Source organism: Artemia franciscana, chromosome 10 (assembly GCF_032884065.1).
Source record: "Artemia franciscana chromosome 10, ASM3288406v1, whole genome shotgun sequence".
Classification (NCBI taxonomy): domain Eukaryota; kingdom Metazoa; phylum Arthropoda; class Branchiopoda; order Anostraca; family Artemiidae; genus Artemia; species Artemia franciscana.
This window is the reverse complement of record NC_088872.1, coordinates 27,391,779-27,412,140: the sequence shown is the minus strand read 5'-3', so window position 1 is coordinate 27,412,140 and position 20,362 is coordinate 27,391,779. Positions and strand designations below refer to the sequence as shown.

At 36.3% G+C, this 20,362-nt stretch overlaps 1 protein-coding gene across 2 annotated transcripts in view; it reads right to left on the bottom strand.

The window, feature by feature from the left end:
- Positions 1–388: 388 nt before the first annotated feature.
- The window catches only part of LOC136032008 (ARF GTPase-activating protein GIT1-like), a 37,817-nt gene continuing 17,843 nt past the window's right edge, over positions 389–20,362 (bottom strand). For both annotated transcript variants that reach the window (XM_065712075.1, XM_065712076.1), the window contains exon 2: positions 389–5,563. In XM_065712075.1, the coding sequence (XP_065568147.1) occupies positions 3,686–5,557 (1,872 nt within the window). In that variant the 5' untranslated portion in view covers positions 5,558–5,563 and the 3' untranslated portion in view covers positions 389–3,685. The remainder of the gene's footprint in view (positions 5,564–20,362) is intronic.

Sequence of the window (20,362 nt, the reverse complement as noted above, 5' to 3'; positions counted from 1 at the left end):
CCGATCCCTCCACTCTAAGCGTTTTCCAAGATTTTAGGTTCCCTCCTCCAACTCCCACCAATGTCACCGGATCTAGTCGGGATTTAAAATAAGAGCTCTGAGCCACGATATCCTTCCAAACATCAAATTCCATTAAGATCCCATCACCCGTTCGTAAGTTGAAAACACTTAATTTTTGCTATTTTTTCCGAATTAACCGGACCCCCACTCCCCTCCCCAGATGGTCAAATCGAGAAAAAGACTATTTCTAATTTAATTTGGTCTGCTCCCTGATACGCCTGCCATGTTTCATCGTCCCAGCTTGCCTGGAAGTGCCTGAAGTAGCAAAACCGGGACAGACAGACAGACCGACAGAATTTGCGATCGCTATATGTCACTTGGTTAATACTCAGTGCCATAAAAATTTATTTTTCAAAAAAGGAGTTCTTTAAAGAAAAGTAAAGAGCTAAATTAGTCCAATGATAGGTAGAAATAAAGTCAAATAATTGTTCAAGTGAAAGACTACCATAAATAACTAATTATAAAGGAATAAAACCGCAATCAAACAGAAATTAGAGTAAATAACCAAGTCAAACTCAAAACGAGCAGAAACTACCACAAAGAGGAGAAGGACGAACGTCCTCTGTGGCTTCTAAATACTATGACGTAATTTACACTTTACTATGCTCGAAGTAATACTTATTTCAAGCTGAATCTTTTTATTTCTCACAAGATAAAAAACAACACCTTTATAACAAGACTATTGAAAAAAAAATTAATATGCATTAACAGTTTAACATACCTATACTGGTATTTATTCCTTAAAATACTACCAGTATATATAATAACAGTAGAGGATAAATTTTGGAATTATGCCCTTCAACATTACCTGAAAGTTTCAATGTAATACCATTAGCTTTAGTGGTAATAGTACTAGTCTTCGTAGTAGAAGCAGTTGTAGAAATATGCACATTTTGTATGCCTAGTTCAACATCCCTATTAACATGTCCCGAAAGTTTCAAATTAATACCTAAGACTATTTCCCAGACGCTGCTGATATGCCAATTTTGATAAACCGCTTGAACAGAGTGTGTTTTTATTTAGTTCTACATAACCCTAAACTTTCCCAAAAAATTCTAACTTCCTAGCCATTGCCTCAGTAGCAGTAGTCATAGCAATAATAGTAATAGAAGGAGAATAAGTAGTAGCAAAATGTACCGAGTGCCTTTTGGTTAGTTTCAACAGTCGTATCAACGCGCCCTGAAAGTTTCAACCTGATGGTCTAAGTTATTCAAAAGGGATTTTTCATACATCCTGTTGGCAACTGAATGCACACATTGTGTTTTGACTTACTTTAATACCCCTAGACATTCCTTAAAAGTTTCAGCTTAATATCCAATAACTCACTAGAAGTAGTAGTCATAGCATTCATTATAGTAACAATAGTGCAAACAAGCATACAGTCGCCTTTGGTTAGTTGGAGCATCTTCAACATACCCTTGGTCAATTGAGTATCCCCCTTACCGTTCCCTTAAAATCCCAGCTTAAAACCCTCAGTTATTTCTGAGTTTTCCCCTTTTGACACCTGTATGCACATAACACGTTTTCATTTAGCTCAGTACTCCCCTCAACATTCTCTGAAAGCTTCACTTGAATGCACTCGGTCTTTTGGATCACAATAGGTCAAACATGCCCTCTTTCAGTAACAGTTGTACACACATAGTACCTTTTGGCCAGTTCAAAATCTACCACAAGAAAACCTGAAAGTCCAACTTAATAATGTAAGCCGTTCCTGAGATATTGCTGTTACTACATTTTGAAAATCTCCATGCTAATAGATCGTCTTGATTTAGTTCAACATCTGCCTAAACATTCCTTGAATAGCGCCTTTGTTTTTTTTTCAACATCCCCCTCAACACGCGCTTAAAGTTTCAGCCGAATACCATAAACAGTTCCTGAGACATTGCGTATATGTCGTCCTGACAACCAGTATGTGCATAATGTTTTTTGATTTAGTGTGATGCATCTGTATGTGACAATCGACGTGAAATGAGTCTACTCTCTACACTTGGAAAGCTATTTTTACACATTATTCTCAAACACATTCAATCCAAACTTGATTTTAAACTCAGAGATGAACATAATGGCTCCAGATCTAACAACTCGTGCACAGATCTTATATTAACCTTCCAAGTACTCACTGAAGAATCCTGTCAATGGCGATCCAAACTTTACATCATATACATTGCATTTGAAAAAGCATTCGACTCGCTCTTCAAAGAAAGTCTTTAAAAGATTCTATCTATTATGGTATCCCATCAAAGATCATCAAAATAATTTCCACTGTGCATCTGAATACGGAGGCTAGTGTTAATACATCTCAAGGCCTAATACGGCACTTCAAGATTCCATCAGGAGTTAGGTAATGCTACGTCCTATTACTATTGTTGTTCATCATAGTAACTGAATATGTATTGAGAAATACAACCGCAGAAATACCTATATGGTTTTGGCTTCGCTGATGGCATCACTATCAATACTTGACAATTGCAAGCAACGCCTACAGTGACTCCACGATGAATTCAACACCAAGGCAAAACGAGTCAGGCTCAAAATCAACGCCAACAAAACTAATGCATAGTTACTCCAGACTTCCCACTTAAGAACAAGTGTGGTAACGAGTTGGAATAAGTGGTCAAATCTTAAGTCTTGGGCAGCATAACTGAAAACTCTGGCTCATTGCAGAAAGAAGAAGCGTTCCGTGTAGGCAACACAAGTAGAATTTTCAAAAGAATTAAGGGAATCTAACGATCGAAAGAAATTAGCTTAAGCTCCCCTATAGTAATGTTCAACCAATTCTAACGTACGCATCTGAATCAAGGCACATTGATTCAGAGCAAAATTTCTGGATCCCGACATTTAAAAATACTTGATATAGAAGAATCCCAGACATACATTGGACAGATCGATTCTTTAACTTGGAGATCTAGAAAATGACCAACCCAGCTCCAACTAATTATATCATTTGCACAGAATAGTGACATCTTCACCATGCCTTAAGAATGGGGGACCATAGAGCTACCAAGGCAACTTCCCAGTAGCAACCTCCAGGACCAAGGATGAGTCATTACAAGAACACGCTACGTCCCCTATATCAATCACATCTGCACTTTCGTAACACGCATTTGAAACCCGAGTGGGGCGGCAGCAGGATACCAAGAAGACTAGATACTCCTTGTCGACAACCTCGGTGCCTGTGGAGGCACATGAAGACCTAGGATGTACTGTAAGGTAAGGTATTACAATGCTTTTTCTATAGTCAAGCTATTTTACAAGCTTTTACATTACTATCCTATTTTATTTTATCATATATATTACTTTATTTATTACTATATATTTTATCCTACATATTACTATTTTATATTATCTGTTATTTTATATATACTATCCAGATCATGAATTTATGCTAACGACTACTTTCTACAAGGAATGTGTTACAATTTTGAATGGCTTAAGTAGTAATTATAGAATAAAACATTTATTTCTCTTAAAAACATAGCAACTACAGAGTAAAACTTCAAAAAGAAATATAGTTGATGGAATTTTAACGCTTACAATAGGCACTTATGGAAATTACAACAAAGGTACATAATAAGGGAAAGTATAGTGGTAAATAAAGGAACTTAACTGGCAGTGAAACTGCCATTTAACAGTGAGACTGAAAGAAGTTCATGATAGTTTTTACTGCACAAAGAACATCATGAGCACATGGATATACTTTTTGCGTTATATATGAACACTCATATTTGCTCTGATTCGCAGTAACATCTTTACAAGTAGATTGTAAATTTGAGAGACTTTGGGATAGTTTATTCAAAGAAACTTGTAAAGTATGATCTTGAGCAGAATTATTAAGTGTTCCAAGGACGGCTAAAGCAGCACCAACAACTTTTTCTGCAGCACTGGAAAGTTCTAACACTTGGCCAGAATCGACTAATTTCTTCAGTTCTTTTACACTTGACGTAATTGCACTCGCCAGTTTTGATACTTCAGTGGCACTTGGAAGAGGCTGAGTGGAAGATTTTCTCGGTTCAAACATGCTTATTGGTCTATTTGACCGGCTTCTATGAGCAACGGCTAGAACCTCATCTATGGGCTTGGAATAAAGTAATTCAGGAGATCCTACTGCTCTTTCATTTATCTTTGGGTAAAGCGGCGGAAGTTTTTCAACCAAAATATTTTTTTTGAATGCTGACTTCTCTTTTAGAAGTGTTTCAACTGTTTCTTTTAGGTCTTTAATTTGTTGTTCAACACTTTTCCATCTTGCCTCCATTTTGACGTCCGAAGCAGCAAGTTGCTCTTGAATATGCCTCGTAGTATCAGGTGTTAAGCCTTTTGACCCAATTAATCCTGAAGAAAGAGTATCGTGGGGCTCTGAATAAAAGTGTGGAGTCATGAGATCAATTGGGAAATAATCCTCCGATGCAACCCTATCATACACATGCTCTTCTTCACAGCTTATCAAAATATCGTTACGCCTCTTAATTTCTTTCAGGGTGTCAACTAATAAAATAGCAAATTCTGTAGGATTTAATTTTGACAGTCGTCTTCTAATTTCATTTCGACTCCCAGAATATGCAATAATTGGCGTGAGATAAGCTACAGGGAATGGTAAGTCACTTTTTTCTAATGTTTGGATATTATTCCAAGCCCGCTCAATATCTCGACGATCCAGCTCATCATATAAGTCCATTACAAGCTCTTCAAATAGTTCATTTGTAAGATTTTGAATTCTCGAAACACCATTCATTGAAGAAAATGCTAAGGATGGATCTATTTTGGGTATAAGATAGTGCAGTCCTTCTTTATGGTTAGGAACCTTACCACACAAAAACTTAGATATTCTGTCGCTAACCATGTGCTGTAATTCAATTAGCCTTTCCATCATATCATTATTTCGTAATTCTTGAGCTATATCAAGAGGTGCCCGACCTTTAGAATCCAACGAATTCAAGTCAGTCCCATACAAATACAAAAGGTAGACCTGAGCAGACTGATTATTCTCAACTGCAACATGGACTGTTGAAACACCCTTTTCCAGGTGAAAGTAGTTAGGCTCTGCACCACAAATAAGAAGTCTTAAAGTTGTTTCAAAATTAGCAGTTCTTACACAACCATGCAACTGTTCAGAAAAATCATCATCTTCATTAGACGCGGCAGTGGTGCTATATTTGAAAATAAAGGCATTATGAATATGCTTCGCTCGAATAAACTCAGCTTTCACAGGATAGATTGGATCCGTTGCTACTGGCTTCTTTTTAGCGTTTTTTATATTTGCTGGGTCTAGAAGACGATGTTCCCAAATAGAGTTCGAAACACTTACAAGACAACTGAGAAGTCGTATTTCATCTTGATTAAATATTCCACTGACTGGTCTAATATAGCTGACATGTCGACCCATTTCAAGATGAACGCTGGCACAGTCATCACAAAGGAGAAGAAATTTGTTCATTGAAACCCAGCGCATTTGTTTGCTTGAACACTCTCCGCATTCTCCTTTTTTGAGGAGGGTATCCATCGAAACCTTAAACAAGGAAAAACAGTTAATGCATTAGAAGCAAAGAGATTTAATTACGAATCTGAGAGATTAATTGGATAAATGTTAATATCCCTCTAGAACTAGAGTGTCCTGTTTTACAATCTTTCAATAGCTCAATTACTGTCGGATACGAGAGGCAACAATTCAAACTTACTCTGGACTATATTTTGCAAAAATAATATAAAAAAAAACCTAAAACCGCAAATCTATGAGGATTTTTTTTTAACTGAAATAAAACTATAATGAACTATTACGATAAAACTACACACAAAATGTGTTTGTTTTAGCTTTACGATTATACCAAGATTACCGATAAAATTAGGAAATTCTTAACATTTTTTTTATTCTTTAAAAAAATACTTATTCGGTTTTATTTTTATGCTTCGACCATTTATCCGATCAGCAAGATCACCATCTTGTCCAGTTGTTAGTGATTATGTTTGTTTTTTAACAATACGTTAGTTGTGTTACAAGGGCAGAGCAGCTCCATTGCTTTTGGAGAGTTCTCTCTCGTGATCAGCGGTCTGAAATTCAAAAGCGGTAGGACAAAAATTCAAATTTTCCCCGATACTGGTATCGCGAAACAGAGAAGAAAATATCCTCTCAAATCTGCAAACTTGCAATTATTTTCTAGGTAAAAAGAATTTTTCTTACAAACTAAATAGTCATATAGTTTGTGGTTAACAAAATATAAAAAAAAAAATTACCCATACCAATAGTAAGACAGACTCCAAAAGCAGGAAAATTAATATCAATATATATATATATATATATATATATATATATATATATATATATATATATATGTATATATATTATATGTATATTATATATTATATATATATATATATATATATATATATATATATATATCTATATATAAAAATAAGTTGTCTGTCTGTCTGTGGATCTGTGGATCAGGTGACGTCATGTTTCGGCTGACGTCATGAAATTAGTTGCCGTCATTTTTGCTTTGAAGGTGACGTCATTCAAGTTATATAAGACATATGTTCGCGTAGAAATCTATTAATGTTTAAGTTTACAATGACTGATGAAGATGCTCAAAGAGTATATGCCAAAAAAGTTGCTGCTGATAGAGAAAGTCAGAAAAGAAAGCGTGCCGAGGAACTACCAGAGCAACGCGAAAGCAGACTTGCTGCTAAAAGAGAAAGTGAAAAAAGAAGGCGTGCCGAGGAATCAAAAGACCAGCAGGGAAACAGGCTTGAGGCTGATAGAGAAAGAAAGAACAGAAAGCATGCCGAGGAACTACCAGAGCAACGCAGAAGCAGACTTGCTGCTAAAAGAGAAAGTGAAAAAAGAAGGCGTGCCGAGGAATCAAAAGACCAGCAGGGAAACAGGCTTGAGGCTGATAGAGAAAGAAAGAACAGAAAGCATGCCGAGGAACTACCAGAGCAACGCAGAAGCAGACTTGCTGCTAAAAGAGAATGTGAAAAAAGAAGGCGTGCCGAGGAATTACAAGAACAGCAAGAAATCAGGCTTGCTGCTGATAGAGAAAGTAAGAAAAGAAAGCGTGCCGAGGAATCACAAGAACAGCAAGAAATCAGGCTTGCTGCTGATAGAGAAAGTAAGAAAAGAAAGCGTGCCGAGGAATTACAAGAACAGCAAGAAATCAGGCTTGCTGCTGATAGAGAAAGTAAGAAAAGAAAGCGTGCCGAGGAATCAGAGCAATCTGAAAGTTATCGCCTGGCATTCAGGTACAACCCAGTCGATGATTATAGCTTGAGTAGATGTGTTCAAATCGGGACAATGTCTAAAATTTGTCCCTATTGCAAGGCCTTGAAATTCAATGGTGAAACAATGGGAATGTGTTGCGCCTCAGGAAAAGTTAAACTTCCTCTATTGGCTGCACCACCAGAGCCATTGAAGACTTTCCTTACTGGAACTACGTCCGAATCTAAGCGTTTTTTGTCAAAAATCAGACAATACAACTCATGTTTCCAAATGACGTCGTTTGGAGCCCAAATCGAAAATCCAGATCAATTTATGTCTACTTTCAAAGTAAAAGGGCAAATTTATCATAAAGCAGGGTCCCTTCTACCATTCTCAGGCGAGAATCATAAATTTTTACAATTGTACTTCATCAGTGATAGAAATTCTGAATTGAATGCATGTTGCGAAATTTCTCCCAACGTGAATTGTTTCACCAATTTGTCGTGGATATGTATGCTAAAATTGAATCAGAACGTTTGCTATATATCCGCCTGAATCAGACCAAGCTCCGCTCTGAACAATACATTCATTTGCGAGATGCAGTTATAAATGACGGTAATACCACAAACGTTGGAAGATTAACAATTTTACCTTCGTCATATGCTGGCAGTCCCCGTCATATGCATGAATATGCTCAAGATGCTATTGCGTATGTTCGTCTCTATGGTCGTCCAGATTTATTTATTACATTTACATGTAATCAATCTTGGGACTAGATACTGCAGCTTTTACTTCAAGGACAATCGGCGGTTCATAGGCATGACATTACGGCACGTGTCTTCCGGCAAAAGTTGAAATCACTGATAAACTACCTTGTAAAACATGAAGTGTTTGGGTCAGTGCGATGCTGGATGTACTCAGTGGAATGGCAAAAACGAGGTTTGCCACACGCACATATACTAATCTGGCTACATAAAAAAATTACTTCAAACGAAATTGATGATGTGATTTCCGCTGAATATACCTGATAAAAATGTCGATAAGGGGTTACATGATATTATTGTAAAAAATATGATACATGGACCTTGCGGTGCACTGAACGAAAATTCACCATGCATGGCCAAAGGAAGGTGCACAAAGCAATATCCTCGACTTTTAGTACCCAAAACAATTACTGGCAATGATGGTTACCCACAATATAGAAGAAGATCTACAGAAGATGGCGGTAAAACAGCAATAATAAAGAAGCGTAACGGTACCACCATCGAAGTAGATAACCAGTGGGTTGTTCCATATTCCCCATTATTATCAAAAACATTTAATGCACACATAAACGTTGAATACTGTAACTCCGTAAAGGCAATCAAATACATATGTAAATACGTCAACAAAGGCAATGACATGGCAGTTTTTGGCTTGCAATCCGAAATCAAAGATTTCGATGAAATCGTAGAATATCAGGCTGGAAGATACATAAGCAGTAATGAAGCTGTTTGGCGAATTCTTTCATTTCCGATACATGAACGTAGTCCAGCTGTTGTTCACTTAGCGGTACATTTACAGAATGGTCAACGTGTTTATTTCACGGAAACCAACGTGCAACAAAGAGTCCTGAATCCACCGGATACAACATTAACAGCTTTTTTTTCGCTTTGCAAAAATGATTCCTTTGCAAAAAAACTGCTGTATACTGAAGTGCCTTCGTATTACACGTGGAATACTAAAAATAAAGTATTTGAACGTCGAAAACAGGGTAAGTCAGTCGACGGCCAACCTACCATCTTCAAAGATACCACGATAGGAAGACTCTACACCGTTCACCCCAATCAACATGAATGCCTCTTTCTACGCCTGCTTTTGGTGAATGTACCCGGTCCGACATCCTTTGAGTATTTGAGGACTGTAAATGGTACTATACATGACACTTACCGTAGTGCATGCCAAGCTCTGAATTTATTGGAGAATGACCAACACTGGGATAACTGCATCAATGACGCGTGCGAAACGTCAACCCCAAGTCAAATTCGTGCATTGTTTGGCATCATTTTAACAACTTGCTCTCCATCAGCTCCTACAGAGTTATGGGAAAAATATAAGTCAAAAATGTCCCAAGATATACTTCATCAAAAACAGTTAGAGACGTCAGACATGACTTTTGATTTTACATCAGAAATTTATAACTACACTTTAGTTGTTATAGAAGATTTGTGCGTAAGTATGGCAAACAAACCTCTTCAGGATTTGGGAATGCCTTCACCTAACCGTATCGCTGCTGTTTCGACATGTGTAGAATTGGATCGTGAACAAAGTTACAGTACGAGTGATCTATTGTCGTATGTACAAAATAACATTTCCAAGTTAACGTCGGAACAAAAAGACATTTATGATACGATAATGCATTGTGTCGATAACAACGTTGGAGAAATTTTCTTTTTGGATGCGCCAGGAGGTACTGGTAAAACGTTTGTGATAAAACTGATTCTGGCATCAATTCGATCTAAAAATGATATAGCGTTGGCAATTGCGTCGTCCGGAATAGCCGCAACATTGCTGCCTGGTGGAAGAACTGCTCATTCCGCTTTGAAATTGCCTCTGAACTTGCATTCTACAGAAACTCCCACGTGCAATATTTCCAAATCATCTGGGATGGGTAAAGTATTGCAGCAATGCAAACTTATTATTTGGGATGAGTGCACAATGGCACACAAAAAATCGCTCGAGGCTCTGGATCAATGCTTGAAAGATTTGCGAGGGAAGTCGAAACCCTTTGGCAGCACCTTAATATTGCTTGCGGGAGATTTCAGGCAAACATTACCTATAATACCTAGATCAACTCCTGCAGACGAAATGAATGCTTGCCTGAAAATTTCTAATTTATGGGCACACGTAAAAACATTAAAATTAACTACAAATATGCGTGTCCGATTGCAAAACGATGACTCTGGTCAAACATTTTCAGATCAATTGCTGGCAATGGGAAACGGAAAGCTCCCAGTAGACTCAATTTCAGGACGTATACAACTACCTGCTGATTTCTGTAATTTAGTGACGTCCAAAAATGAATTGATTGAAAAAGTATTTCCGAATATTCTAAAAAATTATAAAAATAATAAATGGCTAAGTGAAAGAGCGATTCTCGGACCCAAAAATATAGACGTCCACGAAATCAACAATATTGTTTTGACCAAGATTCAAGACCAGGCAGTCCTTTACAAGTCAGTCGACACAGTTTTGGAACCAAATGAAGCGGTTAATTATCCATCTGAATTTTTAAATTCCATAGATCTTTCAGGGTTTCCACCACACGTGCTACAACTAAAAATAGGCGTACCAATAATACTTTTAAGATATATAAACCCACCAAAGCTTTGCATTGGCACTCGACTTGCCGTAAAAAAAAACAATGGAAAACCTAATAAGAGGCCACAATCCTGACAGGGCCTTTTGAGGGTGAGGCTGTTCTTATTCCTCGCATTCCCATGATTCCAACAGATCTGCCTTTTCAATTTAAAAGATTGCAATTCCCAATTCGATTAGCATTTGCAATCACCATTAACAAAGCTCAAGGTCAATCATTAGAAAAATGTGGTATTGATCTTAATACTGATTGTTTTTCCCATGGACAATTGTACGTTGCATGTTCGAGGGTCGGTAAACCTGACAATCTATTTATATGCAGCGAGAATTGGACAGCGAAGAATGTTGTATATTCGCAAGTTTTACGCAGTTAATTTGTATTTCGGAACCAAATGAAGCGGTTAATTATCCATCTGAATTTTTAAATTCCATAGATCATTCAGGGTGTCCACCACACCTGCTACAACTAAAAATAGGCGTACCAATAATACTTTTAAGAAATATCAACCCACCAAAGCTTTGCAATGGCACGCGACTTGCCGTAAAAAAAAAACAATGGAAAACCTAATAGATGCCACAATCTTGACAGGGCCTTATGAGGGTGAGGCTGTTCTTATTCCTCGCATTCCCATGATTCCAACGGATCTGCTTTTTCAATTTAAAAGATTGCAATTCCCAATTCGATTAGCATTTGCAACCACCATCAACAAAGCTCAAGGGCAATCACTAGAAAAATGCGGTATAGATCTTAATACAGATTGCTTTACCAATGTACAATTGTATGTTGCATCTTTGAGGGTCGGTAAACCTGACAATCTATTTATACGCACAGACAATGGGACAGCAAAGACTGTTGTATATTCACAAGTTTTACGTAGTTAATTTGTATTGTATCTATCTATCTATCTATATAAAAACGAGTTGTGTGTATGCATGTTTGTTTGTTTGTAAAAAGAGCGTTTGCATATGACGTCATTATTAGTACATACGGCTTTGTATATGGACAGACAATGGGAAAGCCAAGAATGTTGTATATTCGCAATTTTTACGTAGTTTGAAACACATATATAAATCTATCTATATTCACAGGTGGGACACAGGGACACAACTACAATGGCACGTAACTAATATGGCGCGTAACGACTTACGCGCGCGGGGGGGGGGCTTGGGGGGGCACGAAGCGCCCCACCAACTAGGTGTTGGGGTGGCGCGAAGCGCCACCCCAACAGCTAGTATATATATATATATATATATATATATATATATATATATATATATATATATATATATATATATATATATATATATATATATATATATATTATATATTATATATATATATATATATATATATATATATATGTATATATATATATATATATATATATATATATATATATATATATATATATATATATATATATATATATATATATATATATATATATATATATATATATATATATATATATATATATATATATATATATATATATATATATATATATATATATATATATATATTTATATATATATATATATATATATATATATATATATATATATATATATATATATATATATATATATATATATATATATATATATATATATATATATATATATATATATATATATATATATATATATATATATATATATATATATATATATATATATATATATATATATATATATATATATATATATATATATATATATATATATATATATATATATATATATATATATATATATATATATACATAATTACTTTTAATAGTCATTTCCGGTATTCAAAACGTCCCCCCCCAAAGGAAAGGTGTCGCATCGATTCTGATGATAAATCACATCATCAAATTTAACATGTTCAAGAATCAGTGGTTTCAAGGTCCCATCTTCAAAACACAAGAAATTAAATTCTCCCCGAGAAAGCTGGTCATCGATGCTTATTTATTTTGCAGACAAGTGTTCTTCGGTGGTCAAAGAGATTCAGTAGGAAACATTAGCGCGCAACTCGAACTTTGGTACTAATATTAAGGAACAACGGAGATGTTGCTGCAGCGAAGTGCTGATTCTTCTCGTTTCGTGCTACAAAACAACTTTGGGCTAACTAGGGATAAAATATACTCGAGCAAAAACAGTTAAATAGTCAACCGACTTAGAACCATCTTAGAACTATTAACAAAAGCTCCCAAATTCGGAAGCTATGTTCCCACGCGGTGGCCCATTGGTTCCTAAACTTATTAAATAATAAAAATAAAAAAAAAGTTTTATCATATGAAAATAAAGAGCGATATCAAAACTTAAAACAAAAAAAAATATTACAAATATCAGAGGGGGCTGCTACCTCCTCAATTTCTCGCTCTTTACGCTAAAGTTTTCTAATGGCTTTAAAATATTTTTTATCCCGATTAAACTGCCCTTGTGTTTTAGCAGTCGCTCTTAAATTATTGGGACAGAAAGGTAAACTTTTGCATAAGGAGCAGGGGACTGAGGAGGAGGCAGCCCCTAACAGGGCAGTGGAACATCATATAAAGCTGTTTAGGGACTCAATTGAAAGGAAAGTGCTCTTTCATAGCCTCTTGCAAGTATTTGCAAAAGGCTATAAAAGATCTATCTAAGTTCTATGACAATGAAAATTTAGAAGTGGAAGCAAGAACCTGGTATGATGGGTGGAAAAGCAAAGACTGTGGTGAAGACGTGAAGCTCATAGACCGCTTCTCTAACACTATATTTTCCCCTGCAATTATGAGAGCCCTTGTTGACTATCTGAACATCCCGCCAACAACATGTACTGTGGAGGGATCTTTTAGCAGCCTGAGGTGAGTAAAAACGTGGCTGAGGAGCATTATGAGTGAAGAACGCCTGCCAGGTTTGTGCTTATTAAGTATTCAAAGCTGTAGACTACAAGAGCTCAATTTGGAAGAGCTGGTTGTAGACAAATTTTCTAAACAGAAGCGAAATCTACAACTTGCTTTTTCTGAAATCTTTTAATTTTGGGATTTATGCAAGTTTCTTTTCATGAGTTCATTACTTTTTTTAAGATTCGGATAAATCCAAATTTAAAATCCGTTTTCTTTATTAGTTCTTGTTTTTGAGTTATCATAAGTTTTTGAATTTGTAATGATTAAAAATTCGTGGCTATGTTGCAAACTCCCGTTTCTTTCATGTTTTTCACAATAGAGAATGTCGCTAATACGGCAAATGCGATTTTTAGCGGAACCCACCACTGTTGGAAAGATTTTCTGCCACCATTGTGTTTTAGCTTTGTTTTTGTTGGTTTTGAATGCAAGGCCAATATCAAAATTTCATTTTACATTTTTAAAGGAAAAATCGTGTGTTTGTGCAATAAGGTGCTCTCTAATGGAAACAATAAAGTACATACGGATATTCAAGGATTTAAAGTATTCCCCCCCCCCTAAACTCAGCTTATCGGCACCCATAATCCAAGTCAGAATTCTGCATCCAATTCAATAAGTTCGGTATTGTTTTAACTTAACAGCAGAGGTGTTGAAACCTTGTTAAATGCCTTATAAAAATGAAGATGAACACAATCAAACTTTTGAGTTAAGTCAGCCATCCCTTGAAAATCATTAATTATTTCCATTAACTGAGTGCTAAAAGATCTTCAAAAAAGTCTCATTCGAATGGAAATCGAATTGTCAAAAGTGAAACTAATAGTCAAAAGTGACTATTAATAGTCAAAAAGTGCTTGGAGGGCAACAAGCCCCCTCCCCCAAATTCAATTCACAATTCCCAAAATACATCTAATTAAAATTTTGAGATAGCCATTTTGCTCGGCGTAGTTGAAAATTCTGGAAGTTATGTCTTTGAGAATGACGACCCCCTCCCACAGCCCTCAGCGCAAGGGTTGTAAGCTATGCCCCGAGGGCATATAAGGTTTTTATGGAGAGGTGGTCGTATAAACTCAGGAGGGGGCTTATTGGATTGGAAATCAGATATTCTAGTTCACTTTTTTTTCAGTCAGAGTGATCAGATGCACCCACTATTCCCCCCCCCTACGTTGTGTTTTCCACAAATGCATCCGATAAAAATTTTGAGATAGCCATTTGTTCAAAAATATACAAACGTCAAACACTAAGGTCTTTAAGGCGGAGAGAATCCCCCAGAGTCTGGAGGTAAGGGCTGTAAGTTATGCCTCAGGGGCAAATAAGTTTTTTTTATGGAAGGGGTGGTCGTATAAAATTTAGAAGAGGCTCATTTGATATGGAAAGTATAGTTCTAGTTCCTTTTTAAGAGTCAAACATGATGGAGAGTAGCTAGCCCCCCTCCCTGACATCCTCTTTTCCCAAAACGCGTTCAACTGAAATTGTGGGATAGCCATTTTCTTACCAATAGTCCAAAAATCATATAACAATGTCTTTAGGGTGGGCACAATCCACCAGAGCCCATTCGCATTGATTGTAAGTTATGCACGGGATATATAAGGTTTCTATGGAACGGGTAGTCGTATAAACTTTGGATCGGATGGAGCTCATAAGATTGGAAGTTTTCTGAAAGGTCGAGTAATTATGTCTTTGGGGATGTCAACAACCCCACAGTCCTCAGGACAAGGGCTGTAAGTTAGGCAATTCGTTCATTGTTTACCCCTAGTATATGTTAATGAGAAAGGTATGCATTTTTGAACTTTATTTTCCAAGAAGACGAAGGGTATTCAGGAGAAACTTTCAGAGAATGTTGAGGGGAGTCTTGGACTAAATCAAAACACATTATGCATATATGGATTGTCAAAAGGGTATACCACAGGAATACTGAGTATATTAATTTGGAAAGTTCAGAAAATAATAATGGAGATGATTAAAAAAAGGCAATAGTTGCATGCTACTAATACTACTACAACTACCGCCAGTACTACGACCACACTACACCATTTACAGTATTAAGGAGAAATTTAAACTAAATCAAAAGATGCCGTGTGCATGCACATTGACAGAAGAGCCTATCTCAAGAATTGATTAGGGTATTAAGTTGAAACTTCCAGAAAATACTTAAAAGGAAAGATCATCTCACCAAAAGGCAGTATATTCACATTACTGCTAATACTGTTGCTACTGCTACATTTACTATTACTATTACTACTTCTATTGTAACTACTTATAAGGCAAAGAGTATTGATATGAAAATTTCAAGAAGTATATAAACGTACAGGTTATCAAAAGGACATATCAGCAATGTCAGAGCAATGGCTAATTGTATTAAGTTGAAACTTCCAGGACTTGATTAGAGGGATGTTCAACTGACCAAAAGCCAATAGGTTAATACTACTGCTGCTAGTAGTACTACCACTATTCAATACTATTACTAGTAATACAAATACTACTACTGAGACTACTATTACAACTATGCCTAAGGGTATGAAGGTGAAATTTTCAAAAAAATTTTAGGGGGGGAAGATAAACTGAATCAGAACATGCCCTCTGTATGCAGGTTTTCAAAAGAGTGTGACAGAAATATCTTAGGAACAGTTTGGGATGTTATTGGAATGGTAACCATGGCTGCTGGCAGATATTGGCGAAGAAATGGAGCTGCACCACTTATTGGAGGGGAAAGCCTCGCTGGCACCAAATATTGTAATGGAATGTCTCGCGGTTACCACTACCATACCGTAAATACAGAGTATGTTAGTACCCTTTTACGGTACTAACGGGCCAAACCCTAGGCCAAGGGTGTACCCAACCTGGGTCACCACCAATATTTTGGAGGGTATTAGTAAACTATCTCTGATAGATTAGCAACTATCTCTTTGGAGTGTAAACGGGCCCCTCTGTCGATATACTAGTGACTTTATTTCTCGCGAACTCTGTTCCTACCCTGCCTGGGTTCCTGGAAAAATAATCTTACACGGCTGTAGAAAATAGCTTACTCGTATTCTTCCAAAGGTCACTTGACAAAAGAATCATGTATATAAACTCTAAAAAAAAAGACTCCCAAAGCGGGATCTCAATCTAGACTAAAAAACAAACACCACTTCCTTACAAAAGCCCTTCCTGTAGGGATAGACCTTAGACTGGCCCTGGCCAATCCACTAAAATAAAGTTCAAATCCCTGGCTTCTTTTGTATAATATTATCTTTCAATGGCCTAAAACAGGAAGACCAAAATAGAATTTCGTTCGCAAGCTTACTTATTGCAAAACAACTCAATTAAAATAAACGCCACATCTCAATTAAAACGCGAATTGCAACTTGGCAGAATTTGAAATAATCCAAGGCCGAAAATGCAAAGGCCTGTGAAAGTACAGGGAAAACAGGTAGGAATCTCAATGAACCATGAATCAATTTCTTCTGGGTCCCCTCCCCTATGATAATCAAATGAAGAATGGGTATTGATTCTAACTGAAGATGAAATTGGATACGTCGCTCGATGAGCAAGGTTTGCAGGAAAAACTGTCGATCCCCATGAAGAGTTGAAGCCGTGAATATGGTTACTAAACAAAGGTTTGTGTGAAATATAAAGTGACTGGGAGAGAGAATTCACCAAGGACTCCAGATCCGAGAAGAAAAATCTTGGTAACAGGGTTACAACTGGCCAACCAGCTTTCCGTTGAGCGAACCGTCCATCATTCATGGTCCCCCAAAGGGGCTCCTCCCCAAAAGAGATTAAATCTCCCTTAGAGTTGATAGGACTCATGTCAGATTCCTTCCCAAGCTTTTCCAATCCAATCGGAAATTCAATATCCGTCAACTTTTCCCAAACTCATTGTAGGTAGTTCAGCTCTATTTTATGATCATCTTGTTTTATTCCCAATGGGTCTTGGCCCTCTTTGTTTCTCCTAAATTTGCTTTGTAATTCCCCAAAGATTTTATTCTCCACACTCACAGGCTGAATTTGTAAATCAAATTTCTTTTTTGTGTCTCTTATTTCTCCTTACTGTCCTCCCATATCCTTGTTCCACGAAATAAATCATCTTCAACTTTCAATTGAATCACAAGTGTCCCTTTTCTTAGATCTCACTGTTCTGGTATAGTCTTGTCTTATTTCCAGTGGGTCTTGGACCTCTTTGTCCCCCCTGAGCTCTTTTCTGTTCTTGCCATTTTGTAATTATCAAAAATTTTGTTTTCCATTACTGCAGACGAATCTGCCAATTTTTTCTCTTTTTAGTATTTCTTTTTTCATCTCTACCTTTCTCGAATTTTTCCATCGCGCATATTAAATCACCGTTAAATCTGAATTGGACTCCAGTATCTTCGACTGCAGTTCTTTATTGTAATTCCTTTTAATATTTATTTTCTCTCTTTTAGTTTTCTTTTCTCTTGTCGTAGTAATAAATAAATCATCATCAAATGGGAATTGGATCCCGACATTTGGTTTTTCATATTACATCAAAATTTATCAAACTGTACGAGGAAAAGCGCGTACAATAAATGTTTTCTCATTTTTCTGTGGCACAGTGAGCGCTTCATCTTGGTATATACTTGTCGGTGTCTCACTTTCCATAAAAGTGTTCTAAAGTTCTCTACTTTCTGAAAATTTTCTCGAAAAATTATTTTCTCGCGTCTTATTCTCAATATTATGTGTGGCTAAGCCACATAATATTTTTAATATTTTTTATTTGGAATATTTTCATAATATTTTAAAATATTTCAATAATGCATATTTTTTTTTTTTTGAAAAGTAGAGTTGATAGAAAGAGTCAAACTTTAGCGTAAAGAACGGGGCGTTGAGGAGGGAACAGCCCCTTCCCTATGCGCAGTAATTTCTGTTTGTTTTAATTTTTAATGCTGCTCCTTACTTTCAGTTAGAAAAACTTGTTTTTTTATTTAATTTCTGAACGTTTTTGAATTAATGCATGTTTTGACTTTGGCTCTCCGCACATGAATAATTAAAACGAAATTTGCATATTAATTTGTTTTTTTGGCTAAATGGCTTTCTCATAGTTTTGATCGGACGGTTTTAAGAAAAAAAAGGAGCGGGAGAGTAGGCCTAGTTACCCTCCAATTTTTTGGTTACTTAAAAAGGAAACTACAACTTTTAATTTTACTATCATTTTTATTACTAAAAAAATACGTAACTTACGAAGGTACTTACGTAAGGAACTTCTAAATTCGTATTATTTTATTACGTATATGAGGGAGTTCACCCCCTCGTTAATACCTCGTTCTTTACACTGAAGCTTAAATTTTCTCCCAATTCCTTAAGAATGACCCCTGAATCACAGAGGCCGTAGAATAGATAGTTGAAATTAATAACATTACTTTAGCGTAAAGAGCGAAGTATTAAGAGGAGGTGAACCCCTCATATACGCAATAATTTATGTTCGTTTTAAGTTTTAATGCTGCTCCTTGCTTTCAGTTGAAGAAACTTTTTCATATTTATTTTTTCATTGCTCTTTAAAAAAAGCTAAGAAATCCTGCACCCTCTTTATGGAAATTCTCTTCCCCCATGACTACTTCCTCCATGGAAAGTTCCCCCTCCCCTCAACCCTCCCCCCAACCAAAAAAATCCCCCTGAAAGTGTCTGTACACTTCTCAATAAGCATTACTGTGTGTAAACACTGGTCAAAGTTTGTAAATTGCAGCCCCTCTCACAGGGACTGTGGGGGAGTAAGTCATCCCCAAAGGCATAGTTTTTAGGTTTGTTGACTATGCTGAATAAAATGGATAGCTAAGAATTTTGATCCGGTGACTTTGGGGAAAAATGAGCGTGGGAGGGGGCCTAGGTGCCCTCCAATTTTTTGGTCACTTACAAACGGCACTAGAACTTTCAATTCCCGTTAGAATGAGCCCTTTCGTGACATTCTAGGGCCACTGGATCGATACGATCACCCCTGGAGAAAAAAAAACAAAAAACAAACAAACAAACAAATTAACACGCATCGATGATCTGTCTTCTCGCAAAACATACAAAATTCCATATTTTTGTAGATAGGAGCTTGAAACTTCTACAGTAGGGTTCTCTGATATGCTGAATGTGATGGTGTGATTTATTCTATGACTTTTAAGGAGTGTTTCTCCCTATTTTCTAAAATAAGGAAAATTTTCTCAGCCTCGTAATTTTTGATGGGTAAGACTAAACTTGATGAAACTTATATATTTAAAATCAGCATTAAATTGAAATTTTTTTTGATGTAACTATTGGTATCAAAATTCCGCTTTTTAGAGTTTCGGTTGCTATTGAGCCGGGTCGCTTCTTACTACAGTTCGTTACCACCAACTGTTGTTTCCAGGGTATTGTTAGAAAATTCTAGAAATTTTTTCCTTTTTTTCGAAAAAGTCTGGTCAATACACCAAATCATCATCCTTAAAGCAAAACTTCAAACCTGAAGATTTTACGTCGGCTCTATCAGAGCATATTTAGGCCTATAATTACCCAAATGATTTTATGCTGTTTGAGAATGTTTCTTTGATTTCTAGGGACCAAGGTTTAAAGCAAATTTTCAGGGAAGCAATCGAAATTTAAAAAGTTTTATTCAAGAATAATTAAAGATATAAACAAAGATCCATGTGAATTTGGATTGAATTCAATTTATGGTAATTTACCGAGGTCAAATAAAGTAAATCTCATTTCACCGGAGAGCTTTAACCTCTGTCCACCTGATATCTATATATATATATATATATATATATATATATATATATATATATATATATATATATATATATATATATACTAGCTGTTGGGGTGGCGCTTCGCGCCACCCCAACACCTAGTTGGTGGGGGCGCTTCGCGCCCCCCCCCAAGCCCCCCCGCGCGCGTAAGTCGTTACGCGCCATTGTAGTTGTGTCCCTATGTC